This window comes from Lutra lutra, chromosome X (assembly GCF_902655055.1).
Source record: "Lutra lutra chromosome X, mLutLut1.2, whole genome shotgun sequence".
In the NCBI taxonomy this organism is placed as follows: domain Eukaryota; kingdom Metazoa; phylum Chordata; class Mammalia; order Carnivora; family Mustelidae; genus Lutra; species Lutra lutra.
Genome location: NC_062296.1, coordinates 46286415 through 46303625, shown reverse-complemented (window position 1 = coordinate 46303625; position 17211 = coordinate 46286415). Strand labels below are relative to the sequence as shown.

The 17211-nt window shown below is 36.1% G+C and overlaps 1 protein-coding gene across 1 annotated transcript in view; it reads right to left on the bottom strand.

Moving 5' to 3' along the window:
* Window positions 1–17211, bottom strand: part of ATP7A (ATPase copper transporting alpha) — a 176612-nt gene that overhangs the window by 54954 nt on the left and 104447 nt on the right. The window contains exons 5-6 of the mRNA XM_047715684.1: window positions 10306–10509; window positions 7174–7337 (exon numbers count right to left, since the gene is read on the bottom strand). Of these exons, the coding sequence (XP_047571640.1) occupies window positions 7174–7337; window positions 10306–10509 (368 nt within the window). The remainder of the gene's footprint in view (window positions 1–7173; window positions 7338–10305; window positions 10510–17211) is intronic.

Here is a 17211-nt window from a genome sequence, read left to right as displayed (position 1 = left end):
AGGGAAGGTCCTGATAACAGCACTCAAAGAGAATCCAGGGGCTTAAGGGGAAAATGTCAGGACCAGTGGCTGCTTGCTCAGACCTGTGCCTGTGGAGGGGGACGCCATCACTGCTGCCACCAGCCACGCCTGCCCAGACCAGAATTGCTCAGCATTTTGGAGGGCCAGGGGGCAGAGACATGCGGGCATCTGGGTCAACCACTGAGAGGATTGCTGGGGGTGAGCACTGCCTATGGGAGGCTTCAGTTTTCAGTGGCACTTACAGAGGGGGAGACTGTGTGTTCTAGAGGGTTCAGAGAAGAGCAGAATGTGGCTTCTCTTCTCAGGCAGAGGTCCAGCTATGGACATTTTCCTTTGCTCCAACCCTTGGAAAAGGCACAAAAAGCCCCTGGAGAACAAAAGCCCAAAAAACTAGTTTCCATGGAGCCCAGCCCCTTGATAGGGGGCAGGGTAACTCTACCCAAACAGGGTTACCTGAAAAGCAATGCAGCAGGGCCCTCCCCCAGAACACAAGCTAGAAGAACAAGAGGAGGACAACCCAAGGGTCCCCATAAAATTGTAAAACCCCAACACCAGGGGGAAATAGTATCCTGAACTTTGGGTGTTGTCTCACGGCCCTGTGCATTTCTTAGATACAACTTTTTTATTCTTTCTCATGTTTCTTCTCTGTTTTTTCTTTTTACCCACTTAGCATTTCAACTAGATGCTTAATACAACATATTCCATAGTAACTTTCTAACTTCTACTGTTTCACATATACTTTTTTCTCTTTTCCATATATATACACACACTTCAATGTAGTCCTTTTTTCCCTATTCAATACTACCTTTATACACACACACACACACACACACACACACACACACACACATATATATATATACATACATACATACAGTTTTAATTTCCCGGTAACACTGGGAAGTAGTGCTCTCTAACAAAGAAAACAAAATACACCCAGGAAGAACTGAAACACCCTACCTCACCCACATTAAGAGATTATAGCCCCCACATTCCCTCACCTCCCCCTTTTTTACTTTTGTTCTTAACATTATAAATATTCTTCTTGGGTTTTTTTGGCTGGGATTTCTTGGTGGTGGCTTCCAATCGGTATGAACTTTCCCAGGGTGCACCTTGCCTGGATTATGGTTGATATTTTTGACTCTATACATTCCCTCAACCATCCCTCAACAGAATGACTAGAAGGAAGAACTCCCAACAAAGAAAAGAACCAGAGACAATCTCCCTTAGACCTAATGGATATAGATATAAACAAGAAGTCAGAAATAAACTTCAGGGTAACAGTTATGAAGACAATAGCTAGGCTGCAGAAAACCATTACAGCAACATAGATTCTCTAAGGGCAGAAATGAGAGCTAATCAGGCCGAACTTAAAAATGCTATGAATGAGATGCAATCTAAGCTAGATACACTATGGCTAGGGTAAAGGAGGCAGAAGAACAAATTAGTGATCTATAAGACAAACTGCTAGAAAGGAAGGAACAGAAGGAGGCCTGGAACACCTTAAAATCCATGAAAACAGAATTAGGGAAATAAATGAGGCCATGAAACGTTCCAATGTCAGAATTATTGGGATCCCTGAGGGCATGGAGAAAGAGAGAAAACTAGAATATATATTTGAGCAAATCATAGCTGAGAACTTCCCTAATCTGGGAAAGAACACAAGCATTACTATGCAAGGGGCAGAGAGGACCCCTCCCAAGATTAATGAGAATAGACTGACACCACAACATATAATAGTACAATTTGCAAATCTTAGATATAAGGAAACAATCTTGAAAGTGTTGACGGGGAAGGGATTTCTTAACTACAGAGGGATGAACATCAGAATAATGTTAGGCCTGTCCACAGAGACCTGGCAAAATAGAAAGGGATGGCAAGACATATTCAGGGTACTAAAGGAGAAGAACATGCAGCCAAGAATACTTTATCCAGCAAGACTGTCATTCAGAATGGATGAAGAGATAACATCCAGGACCAGCAGAAAATGAAAGAATATGTGACCACTATGCCAGCCCTGCAAGAACTATTGGGGGGGGGGGGGTCTATAAAAGGAGAAAGACCCCAAGAGTGATACATAACAGAAATTTAGAGACAATATATAGAAACAAGGACTTCATAGGCAACATGATGACAACAAAATCTTATCTGTCAATAATCACTCTCAATGTGAATGGCATACATACTCCCATGAAACGGCAGAGGGTTGCAGACTGGATAAAAAGACAGGACCCATCCATATGCTGTCTACAAGAGACTGATTTTGAACCTAAAGATACATCCAGACTGGAAGTGTAGGGATAGAGAACCATCTTTCATGCTCACAGACTTCAAAAAAAAGCTAAGGTAGCAATTCTCATATTAAACAAATTAGATTTTAAGCTAAAGACTATAGTTAGAGATACAGAAGGACACGATATCATTCTGTAAGGGTCTATCTAACAAGAGGCTGTAACAACTATCAATATCTATGGCCCCCAAATGGGAGCAGCCAACTACATAAACCAGCTATTAGCCAAAATAAGAAAACATATTGATAATAATATATTAATAGTAGGAGACCTCAACACTCCAACTCAGCAACAGACAGATCATCTAAGCAGAAAATCAACAAAAAACAAGAGCTTTGAATTACACACTGGACCAGATGGACCTCATAGATATATATAGAACACTCCACCCTAAAACAACAGAATACTCATTCTTCTTGAGCACACATGGAATAGACTGTATAATGGGTCACAAAAACGTCTCAAACAATACCAAAAGATTGAGATTATTTCCTACATATTATTATTTTATTATATATAAATATATATTAATATAATATATTATATATTATATATTAATTATTATATTAATCGTTATGTATTATATTAATTATTAATATGTATTAATATAGTGAATTATTTATTATGTATTAATATTTAATATATATTAATATATTATAATATTTATATAATATATATTCATAATTTACTATATTTGTATATTAAGAAAGTAATATAATATATAAATTATATTCCCTGCATATTATTATTATATTATTCCCTGTATATTCAAAGACCACCGCTTTGAAACTGGAACTGCATCACAAGAAAAAATTTGGAAGAAATTCAAACACTTGGAAGCTAAAGACCATCCTGCTGAAGAATGTTTCGGTCAACCAGGAAATCAAAGAAGAACTTAAACAATTCATGGAAACCAATGAGAATGAAAACACATCAGTCCAAAACCCATGGGATACTGCAAAAGTGGTCCTAAGGGGTAAATACATAGCTATCCAAGCCTCACTCAAAACAAAACAAAACAAAACAAAAAAAGAAACAGAAAAATCCCGAATTCAACAACTAACTTTATACCTTAAAGAACTGGAGACAAAAAAAACAAATGAAGCCTAAGCCATGCACAAGAAGAGAAATTATTAAGAGTAGAGCAAAGGTTAATGAAATAGATACCAGAAATACAGTAGAGCAGATCAATGAAACTAGAAGCTGGTTCTCTGAAAGAATTAATAACATCGATAAACCACTGGGCAGACTTATCCAAAAGAAAAAAGAAAGAACCAAAATTAATAAAATTATGAATGACAGGGGAGAGATCATGACTAACACCAAGGAAATAGAAACAATTATCATAAATTATCAATAACTCTGTATCAATAAATTAAGCAACCTGGAGGAAATGGATGCCTTCCTGAAAACCTTTAAACTACCAAGACTGAAACAGGAAAAGATTCACAACCTGAATAGACCAATGACCAATAAAGATATTGCAGCAGCGTTCAAAAACTCCAAAAAACCAAGAGTCCAGGGCCTGATGGATTCCCTGGGGAATTCTACCACACATTCAAAGAAGAAATAATATTTACTCTCCTGAAGCTGTTTCAAAAAACAGAAACAGAAGGAAAACTTCCAGACTCATTCTATGAGGCCAGCAGTACCTTGATTCCCAAAACCAGGCAAAGACCGCATCAAAAAGGAGAATTACAGACCAATATCCCCAATGAATATGGAAATAAGATCCTAGCTAATAGGACCCAAAAGTACATTAACAGGATTATCCATAACAACTAGATGGGTTTTATCCCTGGGATGCAAGGGTGGTTCAAAATTTTCAAATTCATCAGTGATATAACACATTAATAAGAGGAGAGAGAAGAACCATATTGTCCTCTCAATGGATACAGAAAAAGCATGTGACAAAATACAACATCCTTTCCTGATTAAAACTCTTCAGAGTGTAGGGATAGAGGGAACATTCCTCTTTCATAAAAAAAAAATCTATGAAAAGCCCACGGTGATCATCATTCTCAATGGGGAAAGCGGAGAGCCTTTCTCTTAAGATGAAGAACAAGGATGCCCACACTTGACACTATTATTCAATATAGTACTAGAAGTCCTAGCAAAAGCAATCAGACAACAACAACAACAACAAAAATAAAAGGTATTAAAATTGTCAAAGAGGAAGTCAAACTCTCTCTTCGCAGATGAAATGATACTTTATGTGGAAAACCAAAAGACTCCACCCTTAAATTTCTAGAACTCATACAGCAATTCAGTAACGTGGTGGGATACAAAATCAAGGCACAGAAATCAGTTGCTCTCCTATACACTAACAATGTAACTCTAGAAAGAGAAATTAGGGAATCGATTCCATTTACGATAGCACCAAAAACCATAAGATACCTTGGAATAAACCTAACCAAACAGGTGTAGGATCTATACTCTAGAAACTACAGAACACTTATGAAAGGAATTGAAGAAGACACAAAAAGATGGAAAAACATTCCATGCTCATGGATCAAAAGAATAACCTTGTTAAAATATCTATACTGCCCAGAGCAATCTATACTTTCAATCTATACTTTCAACACCAATGGCATTTTTCAAAGTGCTGTAACAAACTATCCTAAAATTTGTATGGAACCAGAAAAGACCCTGAATCACCAAGGAAACAATGAAAAAGAAAAAACAAAGCTGGGGGCATCACACTGCCTGATTTCAAGCTATATTACAAAGCTGTGATCACCAAGACAGCATGGTATTGGCATAAAAACAGACACATAGACTAATGGGACAGAATAGAGAGCCCAGATATAGACCCTCAACTCTATGGTCAACTAATTTCTGACAAAGCAGGAAAAAATATCCACTGGATAAAAAGAGAGTCTCTTTCAATAAATGGTGCTGGGAAAATTGGACTGCTATGTACAGAAGAATGAAACTCGACCATATGCTTACTCCATATACAAAGATAAACTCTAAATGGATGAAAGACCTCAGTGTGAGTCAGGAATCCATCAAAGTCCTAGAGAAGAACATAGGCAGTAACCTCTTTGACATTGGCCACAGCAACTTTTTTCAAGACAGGCTTCCAAAGGCAAGGGAAACAAAAGCAAAAATGAACTTTTGGGACTTCATCAAGATCAAAAGCTTCTGCACAGCAAAAGAAACAGTCAACAAAACAAAGAGGCAACCCACAGAATGCAAAAAGATATTTGCAAATGACACTACAGATAAAGGGCTGATATCCAAGATCTATAAAGAACTTCTCAAACTCAACACCCAAAAAAACAGATAATCATGTCAAAAAATGGGCAAAAGACATGAACAGACACTTTTCCAAAGAAGATATACAAGTGGCTAATGGACACATGAAAAAATGTTCATCATCATTAGCCTTTAGGGAAATTAAAATCAAAACCACACGGAAATATCACCTTACACCAGATAGAATGACAAAATTTACGAGTCAAGAAACAACAAATATTGGAGAGGTTGTGGAGAAAGGGGAACCCTCTTACACTGTTGGTGGGAATGCAAGTTGGTGCAGCCACTTTGGAAAACAGTGTGGAGATTCCTCAAAAAGTTTAGAGCTGGGACGCCTGGGTGGCTCAGTTGGTTAAGCAGCTGCCTTCGGCTCAGGTCATGATTCCAGCGTCCTGGGATCGAGTCCCGCATCGGGCTCCTTGCTCAGCAGGAGCCTGCTTCTCCCTCTGCCTCTGCCTGCCATTCTGTCTGCCTGTGCTTGCTCTCTCTCCCTCTCTCTCTGACAAATAAATAAATAAAATCTTTAAAAAAAAAAAAAAAAGTTTAGAGCTACCCATGACCTGGCAATTGCCCTACTGGCTATTTACCCCAAAGATAGAGATGTAGTTAAAAGAAGGGCCATATGCACCCCAATATTCATAGCAGCAATTTCCACAATAGCCAAAATGTGGAAAGAGCCAAAATGCCCTTCAACAGATGAATGGATAAAGAGGATGTGGTCCATATACACAATGGAATTTTACTCAGCCATCAGAAAGGATGAATACCCACTGTTTACATCAACTTGGTTGGGACTGGAGGGGATTATGCTGAGTGAAATAGGCCATTGTCACTCTAATACTACTTTTTAAGTAATAGGTTAGATGTTATTATTGGGAAAAGCTGGGTAGAAGCTTCATATAAATTCTCTACTCGTTTTGCCACTTTGTGAGTCTAAAATTATTTACACAATGGATTAACAGACTTACGTATAGTAAAAGAGATACGCTAAAATGTTAATGGAGAATCTAGGTGGTGGGTATAAGGGTTTCCACTGTACGATTCTTTTGACTTTCCTGATGTCTCAAGTTTTTATAATAAAGTACTGGGGGAAAGAGCTCTAAATATTTCTCCTAGTGATTTCATGTTTTTTGACATTTAAATTTTTTATTGAGCTGGAACTAATTTTGGTGCAGTATTACATTTTTTTGGTTTTAATTGTTTAAGTTATATAAATAAAATTCAATTTGCTAGATTGGCAAAAATGACCATTTTAAAACCAACATGCCTTCACCTGGTTTTATAGCTTCATCTATAAAATTTAAGTCTTTGATGCATCTGAAATTTATTTTCTAGCTACTAGGTAGGAATCATACTATATTTTAAAAGTTGATTTCCATTTATTTATTCAAACCTAAATCTTCTTTTTTGTTTCTTAGTAGAGAGATGATTATCTTACATTCCATGCTTAAGTTATATCTTATCCTTGTATTTTCCAGTTTCCTTAATTTTTCTTTTATGTCTTATTTTCCCAACCCTTAAATATCTTTGGAACTATTTTCTGAATCCTCCCTATGTTTTTTCTGTAAATTTTATTAATCACACAGAAATGATTACTTACAACAAGTTCCAAAACACCATCTCCTTCATCAGCATTTTCTATCATAGTGGCTCCAAATCCAAGCTCTCGGATGAACTCAGCTATCATTGGGGGTTGTATAACAGCAGGATTATACCTTACTTCTGCCTTGCCAGCCATCAGAGCCACAAGTACAGAATATATTCCTAGAAGCATTGATAATAAAAGCAATTGAGATAATACCCTTATAAAAAGAGTAATGTTATTAGTATTTTTTCATGTATAAAGGGATTAAAGTGAACCTAGAGAAATTTGCTAGTTATTTATTAGTTATTAGTTAGCTTTTATACAGTCTTGAACCCAAACCAAATAAAACTATTTGAAATGGGGCCTTAGTTTCTTAAACTTTTTATTATGGAAATTTCTGATTTATATATACTCAAAAGAGAGAACAACATAATAAACTTGATACAACCATTGCCCAGTTTCAACAATTATCAATAATACTGGGGCTGGGGGTGCCTGGGGAGCTCAGTAGGTTAGATGATCAACTCTTGATTTGGCTCAGGTCATGATCTTGGGGGTCCTGGGATCAAGCCCCACATTGAGCTCTGTGCTAAGCAAGGAGTCTGCTTAAGGATTCTCTCTCACCCTCTCCCTCTCCCTTTGCCCCTCCCCCTGTTCTCTCTCTCTCTCTAAAATAAATAAATAAATCTTTTTGAAAAATTAATACTGGGGCTGTTCTTGTTTCATCTATATTCCTATCCTCTTACTTCCTGTACTCTACCCTGATTATTTTGAAGCTAAACCCAGATAACATTTCATATGTAAATATTTAAATACATATCACTTAAAGATAGACTCTTCTCTTTAAAAAGTACATATAATACCTTATCATACCTAAAATAATTATCACCAAATATCCGGGCAGAATTCACATTTCCATAGTTGTCTTACAATTGTTTACTAGTTTGCCTAACACAGTTTCTTTTTTTTGAATTGGGATCCAAGTAAGGCCTATGAATTACAATAGGCTGAGACCTTATCATGTAAATATAAAGCATTTGTAGAAACCAATAAGACAGAGACCTAGAGAGAAAGGAACTTAAGCACTTAAGGAAATCACTGCAGTTACAGCAAAGAATCCAAGATATACCAACATGTACATTATAACATAATCAAATAATAGTGATTTCTTAAAATTATCAAATTTTACTGTCTGGTACACACTAATATAAAGTGCTCTTATTCATGGGGGGGAAGTGCCATACAACTTGTTAATTAAACAAAGGAGTTCATTTTATCACAGTCATCCTGTTCTCTAGCACAAGCCTTTTATTAATAACCATCCTACTTCTCTAAGCCAGCTATTGCTAACATTGCCAGGAAGAAAATTAATTCTTCATAGCAGAAGTGTCAGCTCTTTCTGGTTATCTATGGCTCTTGGCGGCTACCTGACAGGCAATGGGGATCAACAGGTCAACTCTACAGTTGGATAAAAAGAAAAGAAAAGAATATTAACTTAATAATAGTTTTTAATAAGAAAACAAAGTACCTATATAATCTAAGTTTTCTATATAAAATGCTTACATTCTGGTGCTTTGTGGATACCAAATAATTCAGAGGACCAGTTCATAGGAAAGCATCAGTAATAAGAGTAAGGTACAGAGAAAGTAGAAAAAAATCTTTTTGCTTCATTTGGATGTAATCTATAGCCAAACAGAAATAGAAGGGAAAATTGGACTCTCAAACATAGGTTTCAGACTTACATAAATTATGGCTAACTTTTCAAACTCTTACTTCAAACTATAATTAAAACTCTATTCATTTTTATAAATATAATGCAAACTAAACTAAGAGACAGCGAGTGTTACATAATTTTTTAAAAAGTGAATATAGTAACCCCAGCTAGGCCAATGGTATTCTTAATTGGGTAAAGAGGTAGTAAAGGGGATAGATAGTAGGAAGCACAGGAAGGATCAATCAGCAGAATGGATTTAAAAAAAAATTCATGATTGGCATAGGCATTGCTTATCTTATGAAAAAGGCTACTTCTGAATTGCAAAAAAATTATTGGTTCTAAAATTAAACAAGAACTTTACAAACTTCTTTTGTTTTCATTTGTTTTTAACCTCCCTCCTTTCCCCTTTTAATCATTCAAAGTATAATATAAGCTTCAGCCTCAACTGCATTCTAATTAGATATAATGGAGATTGAAATGACATGCAAAAATGACACAATGCAGATAAGAGAATAACTGAAGATGGCTCTGTATAACATACACTTCGTTATAATTTTCTGGCCTGTATATATAACATAAGGTGTGTGTGTGTGTGTGTGTGTGTGTGTTATAAGGCCTTTATATATAAGGCCTATGGACCCCAGCCCTATATTATTATTATATACTTTGAGTTATTGCCCCACAATAGAGGGGATAAGCTGATACTAATCTTACCTATTTGGCCCTTGTGACCAAGGGCATGTATTATTTAAGACACTGGGGCTAGTACCAAACCTATGATTTCAGTCTCATTAAACATAAATGCATAACTACATGGTTAACAAATCTATTATACCACAGTGTGAAGTCTATTAACATGAACGCAAACTTATAAAGTAAAACATTTGAGTATAACTAAATAAAAAAAGTATGCTGTAAATTTTCTAAGATTTTGTAACCTAGAGTTAAAATTTATAGATGATACTGAGTAACTTTTTAACAATTTTGCTATAAGCAAATATCAGTGAACACTATAATTTTAAACAAACTTGGTTTTGGTCTGGTTCTTGGTCCAGGTACAGTAATACTGAAACTTACGGACTGTGGTTATTAGTTTTAAGCATAGCTTTATCAGAAAATTTGTATGTTTCTTAACATTGATTGCAACCAAGGTCTATAGAGAATAGTAACCTTATACATTTCCTTCTGTTATTTTCCTATAAATTTCATTGATATTAAATTTATTGATTGTGAGATAAACAAGATTGGAACTTAGGAACAAAACACAAAAACTGGCTGTCAGAAAGTCAAGGTTGTCCTACACATCACTCATATGCAGGACTTCATAAGGCCCTAGCAAGAACCACAAAAATGGTTATAAAACAACTAAGAGGTCAAAAAGGAGAGAGTCCTCAAATCAATACACAAAATAACAGGCTCCAAGACTGTCTTACCTTCTTCTCGTCTTAAATTCCGTTCGATGTTTGCTACACAGGAAGCACAAGTCATACCAGTGACCTGTATGTAACACTTAGATGTAGTCTTTGCTTCCGCGTCATTAATTGGTGTCATCATTTTAGTATAAAATTCATTTGTTGAGGTCAAAAGCGGCATTTCCGATGAAGTCTGAGCTATTATTACAAATGGCTCATTTGTATCTGGTGGAGAGGGAAAGATTCGTTTCATTTGAGGTATTCTTCAGCTGCATCCTGGTCATTTATCACAATCCATACCTCCAGGCACTGTCAAACCATTCCTTTAAAACCAGCATGTACCTAGAACTCTCAACACTGCTTTTTACACTTTCCAGAAAGTGACTTCAAATTTCAATACTGCCCGTCCCAGTTCTCTGGAAAATCTGAACTAACTGAATAAACAAAATTTAGGTTATACCAAGTTCTTCTAGCTATTTTCTCTATTGCAAACCCCAGCTAGAGAGTAGGCTGTTGATGGAAAGCTCTTATTTTTATAATGAATAGTTATCATCATGTTAATGACTTGCATACTGGCATTAAACTAATTCATGATATAGTAAGGAGAGCAAAAATGAATTTGTAAAATAGCATTGCAGTATGATGTCATTTGAAAATTTTTTGTGTAGTGGCACCTGGGAGGCTCAGTCAGTTAAGTACCTGCCTTCCACTCAAGTCATGATCCAGGGGTCTTGGGATTGAGTCCCATGTGACCTCACTGCTCAGTGGGGAGTCTGTTTCTTCCTCTACCTCTGCCCCTCCCCCCTACATGTGCTCTCTGTCTCTCTCTCTCACTTTTTTTCTTGCATGCGTGCTCTCTCTCAAATAAAATCTAAATATATATATATATGTGTGTATATATATACATATATACACACACACACATTATATATATACTAATTTTAAAAATTGCGTATATGTATATATGAGACCATGTACAGGGAAGTCAAATATTAATGGTGGCTATTTCTGACGATTGGGATTAAGGCAAGAATAGAATGACAGATGAACACATTTTCTCTATAGACACTTCTATATTCTCTAAATTTTAAAAACAATACTTTTTTACATTAAAATGTCTTTGAGGACAATTGAAGAAAAGGCAAGGAGTAAGTCAGCAGTAATCTTTGTTATGTGCAAAGGAATATTTGGGGGATGGTGCCTGAGTGGCTCAGTCGGTTAAGGATCCAACTCTTGATTTTGGCTCAGGTCATGATCTCAGGGTTGTGAGACTGAGCCCCATGTTAGCTCCATGCTGGGTGTGGAGCCTGCTTAAGATTCTCTTTCCAACTCTCCCTCTGCCTCTCCCCACTGCTGCAGGTGCATGGTCACATGCTCTAAAAACCTAAATAAAATGTTAAAAATAGAGCTACCCTATGACCCAGCAATTGCACTACTAGGTATTTGCCCCCAAAATATAGATGTGGTGAAAAGAAGGGACATGTGCACCCCAGTGTTTATAGCAGCAATGTCCACAATAGCCAAACTGTGGAAGGAGCTGTCATTCAACAGATGAATGGATAAAGAAGATAGGGTTCATATATACCACAGAATATTACTCGGCCATCAGAAAGGATGAATATCTACCATTTTCATCGACATGGATGGAATTGGAGGGATTTATGCTAAGTGAAGTAAGTCAAGCAGAGAAAGACAATTATCATATGGTTTCACTCATATATGGAACATAAGCAATAGCACAGAGGAGTATAGGGGAAGGGAGGGAAATTTGAAGGTAGAGAAATCAGAGAGGGAGACAAATCATAAGAGACTCTGGACTCCGGGAAACAAACTGAGGGTTTCAGAAGGGAGGCGGTTGGGGGAGGGAGTAACAGGGTGATGGAGGGCACATGGTGTGATGAGCACCGGGTGTTATACATAACTAATGGATCACTGAACACTACATCAAAAACTAATGATGTACTATACAATGGCTAACTGAACATAACAAAAATAAGTAAATAAAGTCATCTAGATTGTTTCCAGTTTTTGGCAATTACAAATAAAGCTGCTAGAAGCATTTGTGTATAGGCAAAAAGATTAAAATAAAATAAAAGGAATATTTGGAAAATCTCTCCAGAGAATGTTTATGGACTGTGGAACAATGGGAAATTCCTATCAACCAGAAGTTCCCCTGCAGTCTCAGAAAATCTGCTGTTCTGTTTTAGTTTATCCACTGAAGTATGAATCATCTCCAAGAAGGGAGAAGTTATCCTCTCTAGCACATCCATGCACTTGCAAAGCTATTGATTTTATACTCTCCTGCAGAGATAAGGAGGAAAAGAGGTGATGTGGCAATTTTCAGGCACCTAACTCGTTCTTTCTTCCCCTTGGGCAAAAGGAAACTGGTTCAGGTCTACTTGGCTAACCCACAGAGGAACCCCTGCATCAGAGCTGGTTTTCAGGATACTAAAGAGGGCACCTCTTGCAGAAACTTTAATAGAAGCCTGACCATTTAACTCATAAATAATGATCTAGACTTCACAAATCAGTATAATAACTCTTACTGTTACTTAATGCACATACGACAACCTGGGGGATTTTGTTAAAATGCAGATTATAGTTCAGGACATTTAGGATGGGGCCTGAGATTCTGCATTTCCACCATTCTTCCAGGCGATGGCACTACAGCCAATCTGGGTTACAGCAAAAGACACTTTGATCACAATTGACTAGATACTCCCAATTACAAAATTAGTCGGTCTCTGATCATAAGAAAATCAATTTAGAAAACTATATTTATTCATTCAGATTGTGGGAGCATTATATAGAAAACAGATGGTAAAATTTACCAAATACTACTGTGATCTTAAAGAATTCAAAAAGGAAGCTCATTTGCCCAAAGAAAATAGCTGTGACTTTGAAAAAATATATAAATCCATCCAGGAGCTTACTTCATTCTCTCACAATTACTATCAAGACTTCATTCTGAAGTCAGACACTGAAAAAAAAGTTTATACTGCTAATTACTTTAGGCTCAGTATTCAGTTATTTCAGGTACCAGAGCTAACCTATAATACAATCTGTAATTTTCACACTCTGGAAGTAGAGTACACTAAATTAAAATAAGTCATAGAAATAGTCCCTTTTAGCTACCTTGGCATGACCTCTCAACAAAGATCCATAAAATTGTGCCCTTTACCCCAGTGAGTGGGGTAACCAGAAGAGCAAAAGCTTCCATCTTCCACAGACGCAAGGCAGGTGTTAAAAAGCCACACTGAATTAAATGACTACTTTTCTTCAATTAGATTTTCTATAGGCTGCAGTAACACTACCTATGCTTAAGTGAATTCAAAAGGAAGGCAGGCTGACTTTCCTGCACTTGAGACAACAAGCAGAAAAGATTCCAAAAATTTCAAGAAAGGGTTTCCAATATCATCCTCAAAATTGGAGGGTTCAGTGTCTGAAGTAATATGAAGAAGAAATACCTAACCAGAAAATGGATTTAAAAAGAATTAAAAACATTGTTCCTGAAATGTACTCTCAAATGATTCAGAAAAAGGTAGTATGTGTGCATCTGTGTGTGTGTGTGTGTGTGTGTGTGTGTGTGTGTGTGTATGTCAACAGAGAGAATGATAAAACAGATGTGGTAAAATATTAAAAATGAGGAAATCTGAGAGAAATTGGCAAACAGGAATTCTTTATATTACTCTTGGAACTTCTCTATAAGTTTGAAATTAAAACTAAAAAAGTTACAAAAAGGAGAAGAATTTGAGTATTTTTTTCTTTAATTGGTTACTGATGACTTAACTTCATATATTATATATCTTTTTATGAGAATGATGAGATTGATGGTCACAATAAAATTGGATTATGCAAGAGTGGTTCAGTATTTGTACAATCAATGTGATACATCACATCAACAAAAAAAAGGAAAAAAATATGATTATTTAATAGGTTCAGAAAAAGCATGACAAATTACAACATCCATTCATTGTAAAAACCCTCCAAAAAAGTTAGCCTAGTGAGAACATACCTCAACATAATAAATGCTTTATACGAAAAACCCACAGCCAACATCATAGTCTATGGTGAAAAACAGAGTTTTTACCCTAAGATCAGGAACAAGACAAGGATATCTATTCTCACCACTTTTATTCAACACAGTACTGGAAGTCCTAGCCACAGCAATCAGACAACAAAAAGAAATAACAGCCATCCAAATTGCAAAGAAAAAAATAAAACTTTCACTGTTTGCAGATGACAGGATACTATATAGAAAACCCGAGTCCACCAAAAAACTACTAGAACTGATGAATGAATTCAGTAAGGTCAAAGGATACAAAATCAATGTACAGAAATCTGTTGCATTTCTACATACCAATAATGAAGCAGCAGAAAAAGAAAAAGCAATTCCATTTATAATTGCATCAAAAATAATAAAATAGCTAGGAATAAACTTAACCAAATAAGTAAAAGACCTGTGCTCTGCAAACTATAAAATGCTGATGAAAGAAACTGAAGACAACACAAAGAAATGGAAAGACATTGCATGTTCATGGATTGGAAGAACAAATAATATTAAAATGTCTATACTATACATTTAATCTAAACAATCTATACATTTAATGCAATCCCTACCAAAATGCCAATAGCATTTTTCACGGAACTAGAACAAACAATCTTAAAATTTGTGTAGAACCACAAAAAACCCTGAATATCAAAACAATCTTGAAAAAGAAAAACTGGAGGTATCACAATACCAGACATCAAATTATATTACTAAGCTGTAGTAATCAAAATAGTATGGTTCTAGAACAAAAACAGACACATAGATCAATAGAACAAAATAGAAAGCCCAGAAATAAACCCACAATTATATGGTCAATTAAACTTTGGCAGAGGCAGCAAGAATATGCAATGGAAAAAATCGTCTCTTCAACACATGCTGCTGGGAAAAGTGGACAACGACATGCAAAAGAATGAACCCAGACCACTTTCTTACACCATACACAAAAATAAATTCAAAATGAATTAAACACCTAAATGTGAGACAAGAACCACAATAGTCCTAGAAAAGAACACAGGCAGTAACTTCTTTGACACTGGTCATAGCAACTTTTCTCTAGATATGCCTCCTGAAGCAAGGGAAACAAAAGAACAATAAACTATTGGGACTACATCAAAATAAAAAGCTTCTGCACAGCAAAGGAAACAACAAAACTAAAAGGCAACCTACTGAATAGGAGGAGATAACTGCATATGACATATCCAATAAAGGGTTAGGATCCAAAATATATAAAGAACTTACCAAATTAGACAACCAAAAAACAAATAATCCAATTTAAAAATGGGCAGAAGACCTGAACAGACATTTCTCCAAAGACTTACAGATGGCCAACAGACACATGAAAAGATGCTCAACACCAGTGATCATCAGGAAAATACAAACGAAAACTACAATGACATATCAACTTACATCTGTCAGGATGGCTAAACTAAAATAAAAACTCAAACACTAAGTTTTGGCAAGAAGGTGAAGCAAAAAGAACCCTCTTGAACTGCTGGTGGGAATGCAAACTGGTGCAGCCACTATGGAAAATATTACAGAGGTTCTTCAAAAAGTTAAAAATAGAACTGCCCTCTGATCCAGCAATCACACTACTGGGTATTTACCCAAAAATACAAAAACACTAATTCAAAGAGATAAACACACTCCAATGTTTACAGAAGCATTACTTACAATAGCCAAATTATGAAAGCAGTTCAATTGTCCATCAATTGATAAATGGATAGAAAGTGTAGTGCATATACATATGTATACACGAACACATATACACAATGGAATATTTAGCCATAAAAAATTAAATCTTGCCATTTACAATGATAAGAATGGAGATAGAATGTATTATTCTAAGTGAAATAAGTCAGTCAGAGAAAGAGAAATACTCAGTTCACTCATATGTGGAATTTAAGAAACAAAACAAATGAGCAAAGGGACAAAAAAGAAATTAACAAAGAGATTCTTAATTATAGAGGATAAACAGATGGTTACCAGAGGAACTGTTTGGAGGATGGGTTAAATAGGTGATGGAGATTAAGAAGTGCACATGTGGGGACGCCTGGGTAGCTCAGTCGGTTAAGCAGCTGCCTTCAACTCAGGTCATGATCCTAGAATCCTAGGATCCAGTCAGTCCCTCATGGGGCTCCTAGCTCTGCAGGGAGCTTGTTTCTCCCTCTGCCTGCTCTGCCTGCTGTTCCCGCTGCTTGTGCTTGCTCTTGCTCTCTCTCTCTCTTAAATAAATAAATAAAATCTTTAACAAAAAAAGAAGAAGAAGAAGAAGTGCACTTGTAATGAGCACTGGGTGAAGTATGGAAGTGATGAATCATTATATTGTACACCTGAAACTAATGTATCACTGTAAGTTAACTACACCTGCATTAAAATGTTAAAAAATAAAATTAAAAAAAGATTCACCAATGAAGAAAAAAAGCACCTGATATTTCTCTATCTCCTTTAACTTTTACAGCCCACCCAGAATTAGTATGTCATAAAGACAAATCATGCCAGCCCCTCTCTTTCTGGGAAGGGGTTATAGTGATAGGCTGTGAGGCCAGAATCAGCATTGACATGGATATTCAGAAAATGGGTAGCCACCATTCTGATAGCATCTTAAACTCTGAATGATCTCTACCAGAAATACAAAATGCAATCATTTGATATCAACCTTTTATCCAAATAATATGGGCCACTGTAGTCACAACTCTATCAATTCTTTTATGGTGATGTTCACTGTGCCAAGGTTTTTTACCTATTCATCATGGTCATTAATGTGTTTGTTTTAACCCCTAACAGATGTAGGACACACAACAGGCTCCTGGTAATTATTTGTCGAACAGTCAATTCCTGGGGCTCTTGACAACAGTTGGTTAAGGTAAAATCCATTG